The 26,106-nt window shown below is 37.6% G+C and overlaps 1 protein-coding gene and 1 non-coding gene across 2 annotated transcripts in view; both read right to left on the bottom strand.

Annotated features, from left to right (window-relative positions):
- KPNA1 (karyopherin subunit alpha 1) overlaps positions 1–26,106 on the bottom strand; it is a 71,362-nt gene that overhangs the window by 32,970 nt on the left and 12,286 nt on the right. The window contains exons 2-3 of the mRNA XM_086403299.1: positions 9,817–9,950; positions 3,848–3,955 (exon numbers count right to left, since the gene is read on the bottom strand). Coding sequence (XP_086259425.1) covers positions 3,848–3,955; positions 9,817–9,945 — 237 coding nt within the window. The 5' untranslated portion in view covers positions 9,946–9,950. The remainder of the gene's footprint in view (positions 1–3,847; positions 3,956–9,816; positions 9,951–26,106) is intronic.
- On the bottom strand, positions 3,248–3,354 carry LOC147379888 (U6 spliceosomal RNA). Its single transcript, XR_015135454.1, has one exon. It is a non-coding gene; the product is annotated as a U6 spliceosomal RNA (small nuclear RNA).

The following is a 26,106-nucleotide window of genomic DNA, read 5'->3' as shown; positions in this document are numbered from 1 at the left end:
GGCCAGAGGACTGGAAAAGGTCAATCCTCAGTCCAATTTCCAGGAAGGGTAGTACCAAAGAATGTGCTAACAATCAGATGAGTGCTAACCATTGCACTCATCTCCCATGCCAGTAAGGTCATGCTTAAAATCTTACCTGCTAGGCATCAGCATTATGTAAACCAAGAACTTCCAGATGTCCAAGCTGGATTCAGAAAAGGAAGAGGAACTAGAGATCAAATTGCCAACATTTGCTGGATTATAGAGAAAGTAAGGGAATTTCAGAAAAACATCTATCTATGTTTCATCGACTATGCTAAAGCCTTGGACTATGTAGATCATGACCAACTGTGGAAAGCTCTTGAGAGAGATGGGAATACCAGACCATATTACTTGTCTCCTAAAAAACCTGTATACGGTTCAAGAAGCAATAGTTAGAACCCTATATGGAAAAACTGATTAGTTCAAGATTGAGAAAGGAGTACAATAGGACTGTCTGCTGTCACCCTATTTGTTTAACCTATACGCTTAGGAGAAATGCCAGGCTGGATGAGTTACAAGTTGGAATCAAGACAGGTGGGAGAAACATCAACAACCTCAGATATGCGGATGACACCACTCTAATGGCAGAAAGTGAAGAGGAACTAAAGAGCCTCTTTTTGAGGGTGAAGGAGAAGAGTCAAAGAGTCGGCTTAAGACCAAAAATTTAAAAAACTAGTATCATGGCATCCGGCCCATTACTGCATGGTAAAGAAGGGGAAAAGGTGGAAATAGTGACTGATTTCCTCTTCTTAGGCTCCAAAATCACTGCAGGTGGTGACTGCAGCCGTATCAGAAAATGATTGCTTCTTGGCAGGAAGTGATGACAAGCCTAGACAGTGTGTTGAAAAGCAGAGACATTACTCTGCTGACAAAGATCCGTATAGTCAAGGCTATGGTCTTCCCAGTGGTCATGTATGACTGTGAGAGCTCGACCATAAAGAAGGCAGAATACCAAAGAATCGATGTCATCGAACTGTGGTGCTGGAGAAGTCTTCTGAAAGTCCCTTGGACAGCAAGAAGATCAAAGCAGTCAATCTTAAGGGAGATCAATCCTGAATATTCACTGGAAGGACTGATGCTAAAGCTGAAGCTCCAGTATTTTGGTCATCTGATGCGAACATACGACTAATTGGAAAAGTCCCTGATGCTGCAAAAGATTGAGGGCAGAAGAAGAGAGCATCAGAGGATGAGATGGCTGGTCAGCATCACTGATGCAATGAACATGAACTTAGGCAAACTCCGGGCGATGGAGAGGGACAGGGAGGCCTGGCATGCTGCAGTCCATGGGAGTCCAAGAATAACCCATGGGAAAATGAAGCATTCTGCTCTTAAGAGTCAGAAAAGTAACTTTTCAAAGTAACTTTGAAACTTATAAGTCTGATTCCTGAATAAACAAAAGTGCCTACATGATCCTGTTAAGACTATGCTTTCACAAATATCTTTGTTTTCTTCCCTCTCTTATCCCTTTATCATGTAAGATATATTGACTTTACATTCACAGTATTTAAATACAGTTAACTTTACATCATAGCAAGTTAAAGGATATCAAAGAGTGAAATAACCATCACTCAAGGACTTTTCCCCTTCTGAGGAAAAGATTAGTAGATCTTTAGCTGCATGAAGGACAGCTATATTATGTTATGAGGATGTATGATCTTGTCATCGTCTTTATCTGAGACTCAGTTTAAAGACCTGCATATGGATGGCACAATGACAAGAAGTAGATTGGGATAGTTAATTTTATGTGTTAACTTGGTTAGGTTGTGGTACCCAGCCATTTGGACAAACACCAGTCTAAATGTTGCCGTTGTCTAAATGTTGTCTAAAGGTTATTTTTTAGATGTGATTAACATTTTAATCAATACACATTATCCTCCAAAATGTGCATGGGCCTTATTCAATTAGTTGAAGGGCAAAGATTGAGATTTCTTAAAAGAAGGAAATCAGTCTCAAACTTTTACCTGAATTTCCAGCCTACTAGCTTACCCTACAAATTTCAGACTTACCAGCTCCAACAATTGCATGAGCCAATTACTGAAAACTCAAATAATCAATGGATCAACCAATCTCTCTCTTCCTCTCTCCCAATCCCCAAATGTGTTCTATTAACTCTGTAGAACCCTAATACAGTTCACAAAATATGTCATAATCATTTAACATCTACTTGGAAAAAAAAAAAAAGACAGCTCAACTTCCTGAAGAGTCTGTAAGAATTCACCACAAAATGATAGTGTTGGCAACACGTTTACATAGATTTCAAAGCAATTTAAACTGCTCTAATCCCAAAAGAAAGCTGGTCCATAAAAACTGAAAGAGAAAAAAAAAACTGTAAAATACTGTGCATAATATACTATTATTTGTCAAAAAGAAAGGGATTTTTCTCAAAAGGAATAAGTTGAGAATTTAGTAACAGTGGCTGTCAGCGGGGAAAGAAATTGGGTAAGGTAGAAGAGAAAAAGATTTTTCTTTTTTTGAAAATCATGTATATATATATGATTTGTTAAAACATTATATACAATTGATCAAAATAAACTGAAAACCTAGACTAGTGTTATATCCATATAAGTAAAGCATAATTTACAGATAAGTTTATGTAACCCTCAATAAAGTTACAAAATGGGTTATAGTAGAAAATTTCAACAGTTGTGATGTAGAATCAATGTTTTAAAACATATGAATATGCCCAATTTTGTACTCTGAATGAGTAACAAATTGGGAATTCCTTAAAAGCATGCCTTGTTATCAACTTTTTTCTTTAACTTTTTTTTTTAAATTCATTTATTTTAATTGGAGGCTAATTACTTTACAATATTGTGGTAGTTTCTGCCAAACATTCACAGGAATCAGCCATGGGTGTACATGTGTTCCCCATCCTGAACCCCCTCCCACCTCCCGCCCCATGCCATCCCTCAGGATCATCCCAGTGCACCAGCACCCTGTCTCATGCATCAAACCTGGACTGCTGATGTACTTCACATATGATAATATACATGTTTCAATGCTATTCTCTCAAATCATCCCACCCTCGCCTTCTCCCACAGAGTCTAAAAGTCTGTTCTTTACATCTGTGAGTCCTGCTGTCTCACATATAGGTTCATCGTTACCATCTTTCTAAATTCCATATATGTGTGTTAATACACTGTATTGGTGCTTTTCTTTCTGACTTACTTCGCTCTGTATAATAGGCTCCAGTTTCATCCACCTCATTAGAACTGATTCAAATGCAAAAAATATGGAACGCTTCACGAATCTGCATGTCCTTCTTGCACAGGGGCCATGCTAATCTTCTCTGTATCGTTCCAATTTTAGTGTATGTGCTGCCGAAGCAAACACATCTTTAACTTTTTATTTCGTACTGTGGTATGGCTGATTAACAAACAATATTGTGATGGTTTCAGGCGAACAGCAAAGCCGTTGTTATCAACTTCTAAGGAATAATTTTATAACTATCTTTTAAAGTTTCAACAGCTGAATTAACTCATAATTTAGTTATTCTGTTAAACTGCATGCTATTCAAAATATAATAAACACTTAATGAACCGTGAGTTTACAGATATAGTTTCCTTTTAAAAATGAAACACCAAGTACTTTTTGTAGCCATCTAACCTATTTTTTTTATTCTTTTCTTGGCTGTACCTCATGGCTTCCAGGATCTCAGTTTCCCAACCATGGACTGAATGTAGGCCACAGCCATGAAAGCCCAGAATCCTAATCACTAGGCCACCAGGAAACTCCCCTACCTTTTTTTTTAAACTCCAAAAAAGATCTAAACCTCGTATCTTCATCAGAAAAAAGTAAAAAGCATTTATTTCATTATCCTACTTACTGGTGCCATCTCCATGTTATTAATCTGAGCCTCATGAAAGCCTCCATCTGACATAACTTCTTCTTCTGTTTCTTCTTCTGCTGTAGCGACATTTCTTCTCTTGAATAACTGAAAAATAAAAGATTGTTACTAAACTAAAATAACACAAGGTAGTTCAACATTCAAACACTAGGCACCCCACTTTTAAAAGGCAATAAAGACGGAGCTTTTTGAAAATCATTTTTAAAATTCTAATGTTTGTGCCTCCTTCAACCTTTCTGATGAGGAACTATTTCAGAATTCTCCAGTCTTATAATCTAATGCAATTAACTACTACAAGATATTGAAAGGTTGTTGTTGAATCACGCAAAGACACCGGGATTCTTGGCCCCCGGAGGAGAAGAATTCAATCCGGGGCCAGAGACGAGGCTTGATTACTCAGAGCTTTTGAAGTTTTATTAAAGTATAATGGAGATAGAGAAAGCTTCTGACATAGGCATCAGAAGGGGGCAGAAGAGTACCCCCCTGCTAGTCTTCAGCTGGACGTTATATAGTCACTAGCAGTCTGCTAATGAAAGAAAGGAATGTCTTAAAATTCAGAATGGCACCAGGCCCCTCACCCATAAGATGCATTTTGGAATAATCTTGGCACCAAATGGTTTATCCTGGGCCATAAAATGATTAACTTGAATCTTGAAGAAGGGCAGACCACCAAATAAATAGTTTCATTTACACAGATTAGGGGAACAATATCTGAGTATAACATACTGGTTTGTCAAGTAGGTTTTGAGCCAAGAGGCGGAACTCTGACTTGAAGACAGAGTTTGGAGATAAATGCATAGTACATTAGCATAGCTTAAGACAAACATTTCCGTAAGAAAAAGGTATTGGTTATCTCTAGGTTTGAGAATAGTTAACTTCAGGTGAAACCAGGTGTCCTTATGGCAACACAGTATTTTAAGAGAAACCTCCTTTTAAATTTGTATAGAGAAGGAAAAAATATTGCTAGTTTGTTTCCTCCTCCCGCTTAAGAGAGATAAAAATGTCTGACACTTGCAGGCTATTTCCTCCGTTTGGAGACCCTTGGCCTTCCTGCCTGTTACCCTCTTAATATTATCACCAACACTTGATGAGGTAAAACTTACCAATAGAGGCCTGACACTACACGACACATAAAAAAGTAAAGTTGAAAAAGAAGCAGGGCACGCTTGGTCATTTCACTCCTTAAGTAGTTGACAAGACAGACGTACCAATACATCAGGAAAAATAGGATAAAAATGCTGCTGCTAAGTCGCTTCAGTCGTTCGTGTCTGACTGTGCGACCCCATAGACGGCAGCCCACCAGGCTCCCCGGTCCTCGGGATTCTCCAGGCAAGAACACTGGAGTGGGTTGCCATTTCCTTCTTCAATGCATGAAAGTGAAAAGTGAAAGTGAAGTCGCTCAGTAGTCCGACTCTTCACGACCCCTGGTAGCCTGCAGCCTACCAGGCTCCTCTGCCCATGGGATTTTCCAGGCAAGAGTACTGGAGTGGGCTGCCATTGCCTAACTTAATACCTCCCTCCTAATCCTAATGGATGGTGGATAAAGATTTCCTGACCTTCCCAATCTGTCCAGCAACCAATGATGACAAATGATGACTGCTTGAACGCTACTTTTAAAGCACCTATTAATTTGTGGAGGCAAAGGAGAATAGTTCTAATTAAAAGAAACCCACTACAGTGCCTTCCATTACATACTAGGAAGTACACTTATTCATCAAGCCATGGTAGAGTAACAACAACTTATCCTCTCGCCCTATATGACTAAAAAAAGCAGACAAAATCCCTAAAATAATAGTTATCAGACACCAGATTACAGGCAACAGAAGCAGTGATCCTTCAGAAGAAGAGAAACAAGATTAGTCCTATTGCCTCAGATTGCCTGGATGGAGTTTCTAGGCTACAGCAGTTAGAGTGAACCTAACAGGGTCAAGCAGCCCCCTCAATTGAGACGGCATTCAGAACCAAGGAGGCCAAGATATCTACAATCTAAAGGCAGGTTATTTAAGACAAAGAAATCAACCAAAAGAAAGAACTCCAAAACCTGCAGAAGGTTCCCCTTAATTAGCTTTGTACTGACAAGCACAGGTGGTATGAGGAAACAGTCAAAAGCTGGAAAAGAAATTGCCTTCAAGGAGCATGCAGAACAATTTTAGAGGTCACACAGGTTAAGAAATCATTCATGTTTCACCTGGCTGGAATAGAAAAGTGAACAGTTCCCTGGTGGCTCAGATGGTAAAGAGCTCACCTGCAATACTGGAGATCCAAGTTCCATCCCTGGGTTGGGAAGACCTAATATTTGGGGCACTGAGTAGAATACTCAGAAGGGTATCGACTCAGCAGAAAGGTAAATTAGTCCTAGATTATATATGCAAACTGGTTTCAAGTAACTTAACTACATGCAATGACAAATTCAGAGAATTATACATATTAAAAGAATACAAAAACTCAAACAACAGGAGGTAAAAATCACAATGCTCTGTATTCAATCAATAACTACAAGCACACAAGAAGAAAAGACTACCTATGAGGAAAAGAAAAGGCAATCATATCAATCAAAATCACCTAGAAAAGCAAAAGATGGCAGAACTAGACAAGGAGTTAAAATAGTTATAAATATATTCCATATGTTCAACACTACAAAAAAGTATAAACATGATGAGAGATTTTTAAAAAATATTTTAAAAAAGCAAATCAAACATCTAGATATAAAAAATACAATTTGGGTGTGATTAAGAGCAGATACTGTAGAAGAAAAGATTAGGGAATCTAAGGACATCACAAAATAAAAGAGATGGAAAAAAAGGCTGAGAAAATATGTACAAAATGTAAGTCAGCTGTGTGACATCAAGTACTTACTGTACTTGCAACTGGAGCCTCAAGGTGGGGGTAGGGGAATAAATTTGGAAAATCAGTGGCCAAAACTTTTCCAAATCTGTGAAAAATACAAACCCACAAATCCAAAATCTCTAAGAACTCCAGGAAGAAATATGAAGAAAACATGATAGGACATTATATCAAACTGTTTACACTCAGGAATAAAAAGATAAGACAAAGTAGCCAAAGGTAAAAGACATTTCACAAGCAGGGAAACAAAGGTAAGACCAACAGAAAACTTGCTGCTGGAAACAATGGAAGCCGCTGAGTGTGGATCAAACACATTTAAAGTATCAAAAGAGACTCTGGTATAGCCACTGCAGAAGTTCCTCAAAAAATGAAACAAGAATGAAATTTTGCTATTTGCAAGAAAGTGGATGAACCTAGAGAGGATTATGCTTAGTGAAATAAGTCAGAAAGAAAGACAATAGATACTCTATGTTATCACTTATATGTAGAATCTAAAACAAAAAACAAATATCAAAGGAGAAACAGACTCACAGATGGAAAAAAAATTATCTATCCTTCCTACAAATATCATATACCAATGTTAGCTATGGTCATGATGTACACTGTATCCCTAGCATTTATGTATCTTGGACCTGGAAGTTTGTACCTTTGGATCACTTTCCTCCAATTCTCCCTCCCCTAATCATCCACCTCTGGTAACTACAAGTCTGATCTCTTTTTCTAGGAGTTCAGGTTTTTTGTCTTTTAGATTCCACATATAAATATGTGTCTTTCTCTGGCTTATCTCACTCCACACAATGCCTTCAAAGTCCATCCTTGCTGTCTCAAAAAATCCGTTTTAAAAAAGAAACTACCAAAACAATCATGATTTATTTACCATATAAGTTGTACATACCATATAAAATTATATACCATGAAATTGTCAACATGGGAAAAGTTGGCTGTCTACAACTTTTATCAACTTGCTTACTTTACAAGATATTTCTTTAAAAACATCAAGCAAATCTTCATTCTTTATTATTACAGTTTAAGCTTTTTAGCAGCATTATGTTACCTACTCACATTGAGTTAGCAAGATTCTGCTTATTTCAAAATATTTTAATAGTAACTATAAATTTCATCTTTTTATACATAAAAAAATATAAAACTGGCTCAATCAGAATGACATCAACTAATAAATTTAAAATTTTGTTCTACTGGCATCAAATAAACAAAGGTCATTTATATAGTGCCTCCTAAATAACAGATACTAAGTACTAGTCTGCTGAAAGGAAAGCTCTAACAGCTCTGCTGTTATCTTCTGTGTACTTGGCAGCATTAATTTCTGTCCTACCCTCAAATCTAGCTGCACAGCTGGCCAAAGCCTGTGTCTTTTCCCGATAGATGACTGAGCAACTGTGGAAAGAGAAACAGTACTTAAATGAATTTTTACTGATGTTTACTATTTTACAAATTAGGCATGAAACAAGTACTGCTGTGATAGTAAGAAGCCTAATTTGCTTTACCAGTTCTCCCTACATAAGATGGCACATATGAAACAACAAAATTAAAATTTTAAATACAATAATATTCCAAAACCCTATCATACAAATGTATTAAGGCCCTATCACAGTTCCAGATGTCATACAATGAAGATGACAGAACATCAACTACAAGGTTTTTAGTCAGGTAAATGGGATCATACTTGCCACTGACAGAGAATCTGCCTTCAGACAATTAAATATGAAAAACTTATTTTGTTTATATAAATTTTACAATGAAGTCCAATAACATGAAGTTCCTATCACCAAGAAGAAAACAGTATAAAATAAATCCTGTTATTCGCAGACTGCCATTACATCATCTTCAAATGGCTTTATGCTAAATATAACGCATAGTCTACTGGTTATATTCAGATCTATACTTGTTCTTGTGTGCATACATACATGTAATTCATATTTACATGTGAATATGTAACAGTGCTGTTACCCCCAAATAGTACAATTTATCCCCAAAATAGAAGCTAAATAAGAGCTCATCCAAAGAAAAGGTTCCACTTCAAATAAGACACAGAGATGAATAAAGATGCAACAAGAAACCAAGAGAAATGCATTCTTTTATGAATAAGTGGTTGCTTTCAAAAGATGGTAAAGCAGACTGTTAAGAACTTAATTTGCTGTACCTGGACTTCAAATAATTGGATTATCCAGTGCAGTGTTATGCAAAAGAATAGTGTATGTTGAATAACTCAGTGTAACTGTAAAATATTTATAACAGATTACCTATGAGATTACCTATGAGATTACCTATTTCTCATGTATGAAGGGTACTGACTATTCACCTTCCTTTTATGGAGCTTTTTATAGTGTGGGGGTCAAATGGTCCTTCCAAACTGAAGTCTTAGCCAAAAAAAATAAATAAATAAAACAACCTAAGTGCTCTACCTTTAATTTCCTGGCCAAAAGTGATGGACCATTTGTCCTAAGGATTTTTAGAGAAAGGTAAAATGATGGTGAGTGTCAGATTCTCCTGCAGATGTTCTAAGGTTAAAAATGATCAAAATCCTTGTCCTAAATGTCATTATGAATAATACAGAATTTAGGGGTGAAAAGATTGACTTCTTGAAATTCTGTTTAAAATACTAGGTACTAAAGAAATATGAAGATAGACACAAAGCAAGTACAGCAAACTGTTGACAAACAATGAACCCAAAGAATGGGTTTATGAGATTCATTATCTATTCTTTATTTCTGTACATGTTGATAAATTTTCAAATTAAACTTTAGAAGGAAAAGCAAGGGACTAATTCTCAAATTGGTCACTTGAGAATTCATTAATACACACACAGAATCTTAAAAAAAATTGTAACTTTAGAAAAATAAAACAAACAGGCCAAAATATTAAGTAGTAATTAAATAGTAATTGGGAACATGAGAACCTCATTCTTACATTCTACTTTACATCACCTCCACTCCCATACCCCTAAAATAAGTTGATTTTATTGTTGGGAGGGGGATATACATATATATTACACATTACTAAAATTAAGATACAGGAAGGTGCAGCCAGGATTGAAACAGAACATTAAGTTCTTTAAGAAAGATTAGTATGGGTAAAGGACTTACCTGCTCTTCTCTTTTCTGTTTACGTAACTGTAGTCCTTCTTCCTCCCTCCTTCTGCGCATCTCATCAGGATTCAGGGACTTATTTTTGTAACTTTTCAGGCGAAAGTTCTCCTTTCCTGGGGTAGTCATGATTTCTACAAAAATGAGAGGAAAGAGAGGAGCTTAGCTTACTAGGAATCCTAGAGCTCTGTTACTTTAATAGTTCACTTTTTTAAACATATAAATGCCCAGGAATGTCTAAAAGCTAAACAGCTTTATTGAAGTCTGCAATTCAGTGTCTTTTAGCATATTCACAATTATATGCAATCAACACCAGTCAATTTTAAAAGATTTTCACCACCTCAAAAAGCTATTGCTTCTAGTCTGGATATTTCATATGAATTGAATATGTCTGATCTTCTGTGAATGGTTTCTTCCACTTAGTATAGTATTTTCAAAGCTCATCCAAGTTTCAGCATATATTAGTACTTTATTCCTTTTTGACTGAATAATATCCCATTGTATAGATATACTCCATTATATTTATCCACTCATCAAATGACGGACATTCGGGTTCTTTCCATTTTTTTGGCTACTCTGAAAAGTGCTTCCATAAACATTTATGGACAAGTTTTTATGCAGATCTGTTGTCATTTCTCTTGGGTACATATCTATATACTCCATTTAATCATTTCAAGAAGTGCCACACTATTTTTCCAAAGTGGCTGCACCATTTTACATTTACAAAAGCAGTGTACAAGGGTTGCCAATTTCTCCACATCCTCACCAACACCTGCTATCACAACTTTTTTTTAAACTGAAGGATCAGTTCAGTTCACTCACTCAGTCGTGTCCGACTCTTTGCGACCCCATGAATTGCAGCACGCCAGGGCTCCCTGTCCATCACCAACTCCCGGAGTTCACTCAAACTCATGTCCATCGAGTCAGTGATGCCATCCAGCCATCTCATCCTCTGTCGACCCCTTCTCCTCCTGCCCCCAATCCCTCCCAGCATCAGAGTCTATTTCAATGAGTCAACTCTTCACATGAGGTGGCCAAAGTACTGGAGTTTCAGCTTTAGCATCATTCCTTCCAAAGAAATCCCAGGGCTGATCTCCTTCAGAATGGACTGGTTGGATCTCCTTGCAGTCCAAGGGACTCTCAAGAGTCTTCTCCAACACCACAGTTCAAAAGCATCAATTCTTCGACACTCAGCTTTCTTCACAGTCCAACTCTCACATCCATACATGACCACTGGAAACACCATAGCCTTGACTAGACGGACCTTTGTTGGCAAAGTAATGTCTCTGCTTTTGAATATGCTATCTAGGTTGGTCGTAACTTTCCTTCCAAGGAGTAAGCATCTTTTAATTTCATGGTTGCAGTCACCATCTGCAGTGATTTTGGAGCCCCCAAAAATAAAGTCTGACACTGTTTCCCCATCTGTTTCCCATGAAGTGATGGGACGAGATGCCATGATCTTAGTTTTCTGAATGTTGAGCTTTAAGCCAACTTTTTCACTCTCCTCTTTCACTTTCATCAAGAGGCTTTTTAGTTCCTCTTCACTTTCTGCCATAAGGGTGGTGTCATCTGCATATCTGAGGTTATTGATATTTCTCCCGGCAATCTTGATTCCAGCTTGTGCTTCTTCCAGCCCAGCATTTCTCATGATGTACTCTGCATAGAAGTTAAATGAGCAGGGTGACAATATACAGCCTTGACGTACTCCTTTTCCTATTTGGAACCAGTCTGTTGTTCCATGTCCAGTTCTAACTGCTGCTTCCTTAACTGAAGGATAGTTGATTTACAAAATTTTGTTAGTTTCGGGTATATAGCAAAGTATCACAACCTTTTGATTCTAGCCATTCTAGTGGGATAGATGTCTTTAAATCTGTTTGCCAATTATACATCCTCCATAAAAATTTCTATTCAGATTCTTTGCCCATTTTTAAATTGGGTTGTCGTTTTTACCACAGAGCTGTAAGAGTTCTTTATTCTACATAGAAGTCCCTGTCAGATATATGACTTGTTAATATTTTCTTCCATTTTACAGGTTGTCAAATTTTCACTTTCTTGATAGTATACTTTGTAATTTTTAAAATTTTATTTTTAGCCGCATCAGGTCTTCCGTTGCAGCACACAGGCTTCTATTGGCAGTACAGACTTAGTTGCCCTGCAGCATGTGGGATACCTCAGTTCCCTAATGAGGGATTGAACCTGTATCTCCTGCAATGGAAGGTGGGTTCTTAACTACTGGACCACCAGGGTAGTCCCAATGTTATACTTTGAAGCACAAAAGTTTTTAATGTTCTTAGTGCCATACTTAGCAATTCTTAATCCTCAGTTTCATTCTAAGAGTTTTAGAGTCTTATCTCTTAAATTTAGGTTTGTCAACCATTTTGAGTTAAGTATGGTTTGACATTAAGGATCCAACTACATTATTTTGCATATGGCTACCAGTTGTTCCAGCACTAATGAAAAATGAAAAACCATTCTCTTTTGTATAGTCTTGATGCGCTTGCTGAAAATCAGTCAATTACAGATTATTTCTCACCTTTCAATTCTATTCCCTTGATGTGTATGTGTATCCTTGTGCCAATTCCACAAAGCCTTGATTACCAATTTTTTTAAAGTAAGTCTTAACATCATGAAGTATGAATCATATTTTATTCATTTTTTTTTTAAACTGTTTTGACTCACCTGGATGGAGGGATACACTGTGAGTGTATTCCATGTGACTATTAGAATTCCATGTGACTTTTAGAATCAGTCTGTCAAGTTCTACAAGTCAGGTGGCACTCCAATATGAACTGCATGGAATAAGTAAATCAATTTGGGGAGTGAGTGAAGTGAAGTCCTCAGTCGTGTCCGACTCTTCGAGACCCCATGGACTGCAGCCTACCAGGCCCTTCCGTCCACGGGATTTTTCCAGGCAAGAGTACTGGAGTGGTTGCCATTGCCTTCTCCAAGAAATATCATGAGAGTTGCTGTATTTCTCTAATGCTTACTTTAGGCACAGACATATTAACATGGAGCTAAAATGCATGTGTATGTTTGTGTTAGTTGCTCAGTGGTGTCCAACTCTCTGTGACCCCATGGACTGTAGCCTGCCAGGTTCCCCAGTCCATGGGATTCTCCAGGCAAGAATACTGGAGTGGGTTGCCATGCCCTTCTCCAAAAGTTGGGGAGTACTGCCACCTTAATGTTAATCTTCCAACCCATGAAGACAATTTTTTTTTTTACTTAGATATTTAATGTCTTTCAACAAAGTCTTGTAGTTTTCAGAGTATATTACATTTGTTAAATTTACTAAGTATTTTTATGTGTAGATGGAATTATTTTAATTTCACCTTTGAATTGTTCATAACAAATCTATATAAATACAATTTATATATGTTGATTTTTGTATCCCACAATCTTGCAGAACTGAACTTGTTAATGCTAGTATTTTATTAGTGGATTCTTTAGGATTTTTTGCATACAAGATCATGTCATCTGCCAGAGACAGTTTTGCTACTTTCATTCCAATTCCTTTTCTTCTTCTTGCATAACTGCCATGATCAGAACTTCCAATACAATGTCATATAGAAGTGGAGAGTCGACAATCTTGTCTTACATTCCCGATCCTACGAGAATGTATCCAGTATTTCAACACCAAGTGTGATGTCACCTTCCAAATTTTCATAGATGTTCTTTTTATCACGTGTAGGAAGTTCGTTCTTTTTTTTTTTTTGGAAGTTCTTTCTTAATGCGTAGTTTTTTTCATGCTTTTTGTTTTGATCAGTAAAGGGTATTAGAATTTTGTCAAAAAAATTTTTCCATCTGTTGCAAAAACTTTCGTTTTTTATTTACTGATATATTACATAATTGGTTTGTGAACCTTACATTTCTGGGATAAATGCCACTTGGTCATGCTGTATAAATCTTTTTATGTGTTGCTGACTTTATTTGCTAGTACTTTATTGAGAATTTTTGTGTTCATATTCATAAGAGATATTGGTCTGTACTCCCCTTATGATGTCCTCAGCACCAGGGTAATATTAGCTTTATAAAATATGTTGGGAAGTATTCCTCCTTTCAGTTTTTTGCAAGAGTTGGTGAAGAATTAGTCAATTCTTTAAACGTTTGGCAGAATTCAGCAGGCTAGGGCTTTTCTTTGCAGGAGGTTTTATGATTAATCCAATCTCTTCACTTGTTGCAGGTCTACTATGTTTCAGTTTTAGTCTTTCCAAAAGAACGTGTCCATTTTATCTAAGTTATGTGTCCATTTTTCCTAAGCTATAAAACTTTCTGGAGTAGGAAATGGCAACCCACTTCAGTATTCTTGCTGGAAAATTTCATGGACACAGGAGCCTGATGGGGTACAGTCCATGGGGTCACCAAGAGTCAGACACCACTAAGCATGCACAAATGCATGTAACCCTGGTACCAGCTGTTCATAAGATTCCTTTATCATCCTCTTATTTTTAGTTATGTTCCTTCTTTCATCTCTGACTCTAGTAATTTGAGTTTTCTTTCTCAACCTAGCTAAGGTTTCTCAATTTTGTTGGTCTTCTCAAAGAACCAGTTTTTGGCTTCCTTAATTTTCTCTACTGTTTTTCTATATTCCAGCTCATTAATTTTTACCTTTTTACTACTTCCATCCTTCTATTTTGCTCTTCTTTTTCCAGTGACTTACTAAAGAAGGTTAGGTTATTGATTTGATATCTTTCCTCTTTCTTAATTTAGGCATTTATTGCTAGAAATTTCCCTCTAAGCACTGCTTTAGTTGTAGTCCCTAAGTTTTCTCAGGTGCTAACTTCATTTTCATTTATCTTAAAAGTATTTGCTGATTTTCCTTTCTTTTTCTTCTTTGACCCACAGACTATTTAGGAACATGTTCCTTAACTTCCACATATTTAAGAGTTCCCCAAATTCCTTTCTGCTTTCATTTCTAATTTCTTTTCACGGTGGTCAGAGAACATCCTTTGTACTATTTCAATCCTTTTAAATGTGTTAGGTTTGTCTTGGGGCCTAGCACGTGGTGTGTCCTAAAATATGTCCCACACGCACTAGAGAAGAATATATATGTTCTGCTGTTGCTAGGTGGTGATGTGTTCTATACACATCTGCTGGGTCTAGTTGGTTTATAGTGTTGTTTATTTTTTTAATTTATTTATTGAAGGATACGGAGAAGGCAATGGCACCCCACTCCAGTACTCTTGCCTGGCAAATCCCATGGACAGAGGAGCCTGGTAGGCTGCAGTCCATGGGGTCGCTAACAGTTGGATATGACTAGCGATTTCACTTTCACTCTTTACTTTCATGCACTGGAGAAGGAAATGGCAACCCACTCCAGTGTTCTTGCTTGGAGAATCCAAGGGACGGGGGAGCCTGGTGGGCTGCCGTCTATGGGGTCGCACAGAGTCGGACATGACTGAAGCGACTTAGCAGCAGCAGCAGCATTGAAGGATAATTGTTTTACAGAATTTTGTTGTTTTCTGTCAAACTTCAACATGAATCAGCCATAGGTATACATATATTCCCTCCCTTCTGAACCTCCCTCCCATCTCCCTCCCCATCCCACCCATCTAGGTTGATTCAGAGCCCGTTTGAGTTTCCTGAGCCATATGGCAAACTCTCGTTGACCATCTATTGTACATATGGTAATGTAAGTCTCCATGTTACTTTTCCCATACATCTCACCCTCTCCACCCCTCTCATGTCCATATATAGTGTTCTTTGCTGACCTTATGCTAAGTGGTTCTGTCCATTATTGAAAGTACAGTAATTGAAGTCTCCCAACCACTATTGTTGAACTATTTCCTTTCTTTTCTGTGTTTTTGCTTCATGTATTTTGATGCTATTATTAGGTACATATAATAACTTTGACCTATCTAGTGGATTGACCCTTTTATCACCATAAAGTGTCTCTCTTTATCTCTAGTAACATTGTTTTTTTTACTATAAATTTATTTAATTGGAGGCTAATTACAGCATTGTATTGGTTTTGCCATACATCAACATGAATCCACCACGGGTGTACACGTGTTCATTCTTTGTTTTAAAATCTATTCTGTTATTAGTATAGCCACTCACGGGTGTACACGTGTTCATTCTTTGTTTTAAAATCTATTCTGTTATTAGTATAGCCACTCCAGCTTCTTCCTATTTTTTTCCATACTTACACCTTTGATGTATCCGTATGTTTGAACTTAAAATATGTCTCAGGGATTTCCCTAGCAGTTCAGTGGTTAGGACTCCACACTTCCATTGTAGGGAGCATGGGTTCCATCTCCAGTTAAGGAACTAAGATCCCATGTGCCACGATGCAGCCAAAACATAATATAAGGTAAATAACGTATGTTTCTTATAGACAGTATATAGTTGGATACAGTCTGACAATTTCTGCATTTCTAATTAAACTGTTTAATCAATTCATATTTAGTGTTATTACTGATACAGTTGGCGTGATGACTGCTTTTTCATTTTTTATTTTCTGTCTCATGTCTTTTGTTCCTCTATTACTGCTTTCTTTTGTAGTATTTTTTAATGAAGCACTTAAAAATTTCTATAGTGATTTTTCACTGTATTTTTTTGTTTTTTCCCCCTAAGAGTTGCTCAAGGGCTTTCCATACACTTTCACTTCTCAGAATCAGCTTCAGACTTAACACTCTTTAAATTCCAAGGACATATAGAAACATTATGTTATATAATTCTATCCCTTTTCCCATTTTATCATACTGTTGTTATATAATGTTACAAACCCAACAACAGTTATTACTACTTTATCATCTATGTTATTTCCTTAGCTTAACATAGGTTTGTTCCCACTCACCTACTCTGAGCTGTTATTAGCAGATACATTTCAAATATATTACATTTCTACAGGCCCAAGAATACATTACATTAAGGCCCCTACACATGAAGTTACAAGCTGCAAACATGTATTCACATGTCCAATCATGTAAGTTAGTTCACGTTCTGGTGTACACTGTCACATGTGTGCATCTGTTATAAATGGTTGTGCTTCTGTGTATGTACTTCACTGTACTGTACTGTACGTTGCTGTTGTTCAGATGTACTGTACGTTGTTGTTGTTCAGTCGCTAAGTCATCTCCAACTCTATGGGACCTCATCGCCTACAGCATGCCAAGCTTCCCTTTCCTTTACTGCCTCCTGGAATTTGCTCAAACTCACATCGATTGAGTCAGTGATGCCATCCAAACATCTCGTCCTCTGTCATCCCCTTCTCCTCCTGCCCTCAATCTTTCCCAGTATCAGGGTCTTTTCCAAAAAGCTGGCTCAGTGTCATGTCAGGATGGCCAAGTGGTCTAAGGCACCAGACTCAAGATTCTATCTTCCAAAGAGCTGGCTCTTTGCATCAGGTGGCCAAAGTATTAGAGCTTCAGCATCAGTCTTTCCAATGAACATTAAGGGCTGATTTCCTTAAGGATTTACTAGTCTGATCTTCCTGTTGTCCAAGAGATTCTCAAGAGTCTTCTCTAGCACCACAATTCAAAAACATCAATTCTTTGGCACTCATTCTTCTTAGTATCTTTATTTCAAGCCCAGGATGTCCAGAAGCAAATGTAAAAGCAGCAGTGACATAAGCTGGTACTGCTAAGAAACTAAGTACCAAGCAATAATGATAGAAACAAAAGTGAAAATAACTGAGAGAGCAGAGGAAGTAACTTAAGAACTGAAGAGATTCACAATGCAGGAAACTGCAAGGGGATTTTCTTTATTTGAGAAAGCACTGTTAAGGTTTTGAGGCAAGGACACGAATGTAGAACAGTACATATGAAGGTCGCAACAGCTGTTCAGAATGCAATCCAGTGATACTGTGTCACCTACGACAAGAAGAACAGAGCTACTATCCAGACATGACTGGATAATTTTTTAAGAAGGTAGACTGAATGGAATCCAGCAAGGAACCAGAACCTGTGCCATCAATGTCAGGCGTGAGTAAAACTGCAGCATGCTTTCCATCTCCTACTGCTGACGATCCTTCAGCTCTACCATTTCCCACCTCCTCTCCCTACTCTAGTCAGCAACTCTTCTTTCCTGTTCCCTCAGTGCCAGCCCGTATGCCAGCTGTTGCACTTTATTATTGTACTTTTCAAGGTACTGTACTGAAGATTAAAAATGTTCATTTTTTTTGTTTTTCATGTATTATTTTTATGAAAAGTATTATAAACGTATTACAGTATAGTACTGTTGATATAAAGATGGTTGTGTTAATTGTGTACCTAGACTAACTTTGTTGGACTTATGAACAAATTGGACTTATCAGAACAGAACTCATTTGTATGTAGGGGATTTACTGTACACACATTTTACACACCTGCTTTTAAAATCAGTTTTAAGAAAAGGGAAGGAAAAAATATGTGCTTTTACACTCTCTTTTCAGTTCAGTTCAGTTCAGTCGCTCAGTCGTGTCCGACTCTTTGCGACCCCATGAATCGCAGCACGCCAGGCCTCCCTGTCCATCACCAACTCCCAGAGTTCACTCAGACTCATGTCCATCGAGTCAGTGATGCCATCCAGCCATCTCATTCTCTGTCGTCCCCTTCCCCTCCTGCCCCCAATCCCTCCCAGCATCAGAGTCTTTTTTCAATGAGTCAACTCTTCACATGAGGTGGCCAAAGTACTGGAGTTTCAGCTTTAGCATCATTCCTTCCAAAGAAATCCCAGGGCTGATCCCCTTCAGAATGGACTGGTTGGATCTCCTTGCAGTCCAAGGGACTCTCAAGAGTCTTCTCCAACACCACAGTTCAAAAGCATCAATTCTTCGGCACTCAGCCTTCTTCACAGTCCAACTCTCACATCCATACATGACCACAGGAAAAACCATAGCCTTGACTAGACGGACCTTTGTTGGCAAAGTAATGTCTCTGCTTTTGAATATGCTATCTAGGTTGGTCATAACTTTCCTTCCAAGGAGTAAGCATCTTTTAATTTCATGGCTGCAGTCACCATCTGCAGTGATTTTGGAGCCCCCAAAAATAAAGTCTGGCACTGTTTCCACTGTTTCCCCATCTATTTCCCATTAAAATTACATAATTACCTTTACTGGTGCTCTTTGTTCATGCAGACCACAACTACCACCTACAATCACTTGCTTTCAGCCTAAAGAACGTCCTGTAGCCATCTTGCAAGTTAAGTGTGTCAGTAGCAAAGTCTCTCAGAAGGTGTATCTGGAAAGTATCATACCTTCATTTTTAAAAGACAGCTTTGCAAGATATAAAAAAATTGGGGTTAACAGTATTTGTCTATTACTCTACCACCTTCTGGACTTTGTTTCTGATGAGAAGTCAGCTATTTTTTTTTTTTTTTTTAAATCAGGGTTCTTCTAAGTAAATAATTGGCTGTTTTCCTCTCCTTTTCTTATTTTCAACAGTCACACTGACAGGTCCATTTGCAGATTTTCTTACATTGATCCTACTTGAAGTTCTTTGGGCTCTTTCGATGTATATGTAGGTCACTCTTTTTCTATAAATTTGAGATGTTTTCAACCATTATCTCCATGAATACTTTTCCACTTTTTTTCTCCCCTTTTCTTCTTGTACTCTATGTACACTGTGATGCAGTTAATGGTGCCCCACATTCCTCTGAGGTGCTTTTCAATTTTATTCATTTTTTTCCTCTCCTTTCTTTGGATTTCTATAGATCTATTCCCAGTTCACTAATTCTATCTTTCCACCAGTTCAAATCTTACTATTGAGCCCCCTAACTTTTCATAGTTATAGTACTGTTCAACTCCAGAATTTCCACTTTGTTCTTCTTCAGAATTTCTGTCCCTTGATTGTTAGTATCTATTTGACACAGGTTGTCATCATATTTGACTTTTTTGATGAAGGTTTCCTTTGATTATTTGAATACATTTACAATGATAACTTCAAAGCCTATTTCTATTAAATCCAACATCTTTTCTCACAGGCAGTTTCTATTGTCTGTTTTTCCCAGTGTATCAGCCATATTTTCCTGGGCTTTGTTTTTGTTTGCACATCTTTTACCTTTTTACTGGGAACTCACCATCTTTTATAATACTATGTGGCAACTCTGAGTACACTCCTCCATCTATGAGGTTTTATATTTTTATCTGCTTACTTGTTTAGCAATTTGCTGTTTTATTTTAAAGAAGTCCACTTTCCCACCACACACACCCAGCCGCTTGGAATGTTAAACCTCTGACGTTGATCCTCAGTAGGGAAATAGCCTAGATATGCCCAAAGTCATCTTGCCCTAACAGTAATTTGTCAGGACTCTTTCTGTGACTACTCCCAGATATTAACCTCCACTAATTGCCAGCTGATCACTCTACTGTTTTTAAACAACAGCTTCAGGCACAAATTGTGCTACAGAGGAATCCAGTCAGATTCAGGCTCCTTTGAAGGAGTAGTTTCAAGTCAGTGTTTGACATTCACTGTCTCCAGAAAGGCCCCTTCCAGCTGTCTCTTATCCCAGGTTCTTGCTGGCAAACTCAATGGCCTGAAGTTTAGTTTGTATCTTCTTGAATCTATAAACGTCCCAACTGCCTTTGGGAGGCAGTTTTCACAAACAATCTCCACTGTTTGTGAAAGTACTCTTAGGTTTGAACTTCTCCAGCTCTACTGCAAATGAAGTCAGTTCCTTGAGGCAGAGATTAAGAGCTATGTTTTATGACCTGCTTCTCTCAGTTCAGTTCACTCAGTCATATCTGACTCTGCAACCCCATGGACTGCAGCACACCAGGCCTCCCTGTCCATCACCAACTCCTGGAGTTTACTCAAACTCATGTCCATTGAGTTAGTAATGCCATTCAACCACCTCATCGTCTGTGGTCCCCTTCTCCTCCAACCTATCCCCAAGCAAAATCTCTGAATAGAGGCTCTCAAGATGAGGATGTGGACAACAGCACATTTTTTGGAGTGACACCCATTTAAGAATTGAGTATTTGGTGGGGGACAGGTAGCAAACAGAGATTGTCTCTCCTGACATAGAGCTACCACTTTACAACCTACAGAAAAGGTAATCTATTCCCTAGCAGCTCTGTTACCAAGGTAACCCTTTATTCCACAAGTAGGGGCTAGACAGAAGGTAGCCCCCTACTTCTGCAACACATTTGCCCAAAACTTACCCTCAAGAGCAGGCATCTGGGGGTAGGATGAGAAATCCTGATATCCTGCTTCTCCTAGGAAGAAAACATTCCTTCCAGCAGAAGTTGCCCATTTACTGTATGCCCTAGGACCTATTTCCAAATCTCTAAGAAGTTGCTTTTTAATAGTTTTCCTCTGTTGTTCTAGTGACCAGGTCTGCAGAGTTCTTATGCTATCAGACTTAAAAGTCAAAGAAACAGTTATTTTTAAGATGATTTTGATGCAAGCCTGGTTTGAGAATCACTGATTGATAGTGTCCTATGTCACATCACCTATTTTACTTGAATCTCTTTAAAAAACAAAAAAGCGTACAGGGCAAGAATTATTATTCTCATCCTTTATAGGGAAGGATTCAGGAGGCTCACAGATAATTAAGGTCAAATAAGGTCATAAGGACGGGGCCTTAATCCAATAGTGTAGGTGTTCTTACCAGAGCAAGAGACACCAGAGACCTCTACCTACACCCACTGCCCCATGCTCAGACAAGAAGTTATATGAGCAAAGAGACAGAAGGTGACCATCTGCAAGTCAGGAAAAGAGGCCTTACCAGAAGCCAACCCTGTTGGAACCTTGATCCTAGACATGTAGCCTCCAGAACTGTGAGAAAATAAATTTCTGTTGTTTAAATCACCCAATCTGTGGTACTTTTTTAATGGCAGCCCAAGCAGACTAATACATATACCCAATGGTATTCTGTCAGATAGACTGAAAGACTGGTGCAATGCAGATGAGAATTTGCAAATAATTCTGAAGGAATCATAACTAATGGTGTTCATTCTTAAGGCAAGTAGCATTTTGGTTCTGAAATATCACAGGACAGCATAATATCAACAATGCTGCAATGATATCCATATTAAAAAATCAGAAGTTTCAGGTTAAAGATATAGTAGTATAGAAACATGGCAAGATCCGGATAAAGTTTACAAGCAAAATCAATTAGATTTAAATAACTAGAAGCCTAGATTCAACATGGAGCTGGAAGGGCAAGCAATTAAGGAAAGGCAAAGTTGGGAACACAGCATACACATACAGAGAGAGAAAAAATGATAACATAAATGGAGCAGAAGGTGAACTGAACAACTGGGGAAGGTGGATGAAAGGTAAACAGGTGGGCTTTGTACATTTCATCTATAAGATTTAAATTATTTCAAAAAAATTTTAAGCTAGAAAAATTCTAAAGAGGAAAGAAATGGTCACACAAAACTTAATTATTCACTTGCTTTTTATTAAAGTGACATAAGAAGCAAGTCCAGAGAAGAGGTCTGGCACTGAAGCCCTACTTTCAAACTTACTTCTAAGCACCAAGATGTAGAGAAGATACTAAAATTCTGTGAATCTGGGTTTTCTTATTAGCACTATGGAGATCATACTTCATAAGGTGAAGAGAAGTAACATATGAAAGCATACTTCGATTGTCTGGCCCATATATAGATCACACCTGATATTTGTGTAATGAAATGGCTATAAATAGCTCTAAATGTTCAAAAAAAGATCTCATCTGACTAAACTGATCAGGGGTGGCTTCATAGACAAGATGGTGTTTCAGGAAGGCTGTGAGGCATAGATAGGACTACAGGAGCTAAAAGACAAAGACCCACAAAGGTGGAGACCTTAGAAAGAACAACCTTAGAAAGAATTGATAAGAATAGTAGTTAAGTCATGTTTCATTAGAGCAACTGTTCTTTAAAAGAAGTAAGTACACATGAGAAATGCAAAGGCCTCTTGGTTTTTTCTTTATTACTTCTTTGGTTAAATTTTGGTATCAAAGAACTCACAAATGACTCCAACATTCTGATAATTTCTACCATTCATATACTGCACCTGTGTCTTTGAATTTCAAAGCATTAAAAAAAAGAAGAAGAAGAAAGAAATCCAAACACTATGAAAGGGTATAAAAAGAAAAATGAAAGTGTATCTCCCTCACTGTTTCTAAAGGTAGCCACTATCAAGTTTTCCATATATCTTTTCAAGAATTGGTTATACAAACACATACATACCCTTTCAGTTATTACTGTATACTGACAGAGCAATTCTATACCCAGTTTTGCACTGTGTCAACTTTCAACTTTCCTAGAGAGTTTTATCATTTTTAACAACAGAGTAATTTTTATAGCATAATAACTAGACCAGACACATCACTGACAATTAAGCCTGACTTCAACTTTCCATTGGGGCTTCCCTGATAGCTCAGTTGGTAAAGAATCCTCCTGCAATGCAGGAGACTCCGGTTAGATTTCTGGGTTGGGAATATCTGCTGGAGAAGGGATAGGCTACCCACTCCAGTATTCTTGGGCTTCCCTTGTGGCACAGCTGGTTAAGAATCCACCTGCAATGTGGGAGACCTGGGTTCAATCTCTGGGTTGGGAAGATCCCCTGGAGAAGGGAACAGCTACCCACTCCAGTATTCTGGCCTGGAGAACTCCATCGACTGTATAGTCCATAGAGTTGCAAAAAGTAGGACACAACTGTGAGCAACTTTCACTTCACTTCAATTTTCTATTACAAACAATGCTGTAACCAATATTCTCTCTCATGTATTTGTAATTATAGCCATAAATGAAATAAAAACAATGGAATCTCAAGGTTAAAAATATGTTCATTTAAAATTTTAATACTGTCAAAGTTCCCTCTAAAATACTGCACCAACGTACCAGTGAATGAGTGCAACAGTTCCCCACCACCATCACTTACCCAAGGCTGATTCAAAATTTTCCATATCTGACAGTATAACATGTGAAAAAAAAATGTTTCTCATGAACACTAGTTCCATAATACTCTCAGTTATATGCTTTTTTCACTTTCACTCACAAGTTATTCAGAGGTATGGTGATGAGATGGCATCAGCAGTCTGGTGCCTAAAGGAATGTTTGTTGTATATTCTTATGTTTTAAAATGTAATCTTTATTTCTAAAACAATAAATATTAACAGATAGACAATAATATAAAAGTTTTTCAGCATCCTCAGTCCATGTAAATCTGACACACCAAAATATTGAGAATCTTTGGTTCAGATAATCTTCTCTGTCTTAAGAGGGGGAAAACAATCCTTTGATATTCAGACAGCATTCAATTCATAGATTAAGGAAACACATTTACAATACTGTATCTGTTTGGTCAGAAATTATGTATTTCCACTTAGCTCTTTTGTTACAATGATAAAAGTAATGTTTCCTTCCATTATATCCTAATTGGTCATTGTTTGTTTATAGGAAAATTACTCATTATTATATGTTCATTTTTTAAAGCCAGCCACTGAATTAAATCAGCTACTGAATTCTGTTTCTGATACTTTCAGATGACATTCTTGACACTGTTTTTTGGGTTTTTTTTTTTAAAGCTTATGTTTATTGGGGTATAATTTACATACAAACTGGAGAATTCTTAGAGAGATGGGAATACCAGACCACCTTACCTGCCTCCTGAGAAACCTGTATGCAGGTCAAGAAGCAACAGTTAGAACAGGACAGGGAACAACAGACTGGGAAAGGAGTACATCAAGGATGTATTTTTTTGTTTATTTAACTTATATGCAGGGAACATCATGCAAAATACTGGACTGGATGAAACACAAGCTAGAATCAAGACTGCCGGGAGCAACATCAATAACCTCAGACATGCACATGACACCACCGTTATGGCAGAAAGCGAAGAGGACTAAAGAGCCTCTTGATGAAGGTGAAAGAGGAGAGTGAAAAAGCTGGCTTAAAACTCAACATTCAAAAAACTAAGATCATGGCATCTGGTCCCATCACTTCATGGCACATAGATGGGGAAAACAATGGAAAAACAGTGAAAGACTTTATTTTCTTGGGCTCCAAAATCACTGCAGATGGTGACTGCAGCCACAAAATTAAAACACACTTGCTCCTTAGAAGGAAAGCTATGACAAACTGAGACAGTATATTAAAAAGCAGAGACACTACTTTGCCCACAAAGGTCCATATAGTCAAAGCTGTGGTTTTTCCAGTAGTCATGTATGGATATGAGAGTTGGACTATAAAGGCTGAGCATAGAAGAATTGATGTTTTCAAACTGTGGTATTGGAGAAGACTCTTGAGTCTCAATGGACGCTGAGTTTGAGCAAACTCCTGGAGGTAGTGGACAGGGAAGCCTGGCATGCTGCAGTCCATGGAGTCAGAGAGAGTCAGCCACGACTGAGCAGCTGAACAACAGCAACAAAATTTACACACAGTAAAACTTGCTGTTTAAGTAAACATCATGACTATGAAGATGAGAACATTTTTCGCACCTACAAAAACTTCAGTCAGGTCCCTCAGTAATAAATCCACTTGCCCCAATCCCAAGCAAACTGTCCCTATAATTTTCATTTTCCAGAATGTAAAATAAATGGAGCCATACAAAATGTAGCATTTTGCATGTGGCTTCATTCACTTAGTATTAACTAATTTGAGCTACCTTCATATTGTTGTATCTATTAGTAACTGATTCATTTTATTGCTGAATTATATTCCATTGTATTTCACAATATGCTTATCTATTCACCAGTGATGGACATCTAGATTGCAGTTTGGGGTGATGATGAATAAACTACTATAAACATTCATATACAGCTTTTGCTTAGATCAGTGATTTCATCGTTCTTGGTTAAAACATAAGAGTGAGACTGCTGGGTCATACGGATCCACTGGAGAAGGAAATATAGTTTTCTTGGCTGTAAAATGGGGGAAAAAAAAAAAAGAAGGAAATGGCAACCCACTCCAGTATTCTTGCCTGGAAAATCCCATGGACAGGAGCCTGGCAGGCTACAGTCCATGGGATTGCAATAGTCGTACATGACTTAGCGACTAAACCACCACCATTTTAAGTATAAGTTTAACTTCACAAGAAATTGTCAAACTGCTTTCTACAGTGGCTATAATATCATGCATTTCTACCAGCAATTTATGATAGCTCCAGTTGTGTCATAGTAGAGATAGTTTTTAAAAAATCACATGTTAAGTACCAACCATCCATATCTATTTCATTAAAGTTAAAAACCTGAATGTGTGTTGAATTAGATCAAATGTCTTTTTGGCAGTTATTAAAATGGTCATTGTTTATCTCCTCTGACACATTAAATATGACGAGATATTAATACATTTCTTAACAATGATTGTTGACTCCTGGAATAAACACATTTGGTCACAGTGTATTATTCTTAATAATTATTAGTTTTCTTAAAAATGTCGGT

This window comes from Bos grunniens, chromosome 1, assembly GCF_055505025.1.
Source record: "Bos grunniens cultivar Pamir isolate PY7600 chromosome 1, Bosgru_T2T1.0, whole genome shotgun sequence".
Taxonomy (NCBI): domain Eukaryota; kingdom Metazoa; phylum Chordata; class Mammalia; order Artiodactyla; family Bovidae; genus Bos; species Bos grunniens.
Note: the sequence above shows the minus strand (reverse complement) of the source record. Positions and strands in the feature narration are given on the sequence as shown.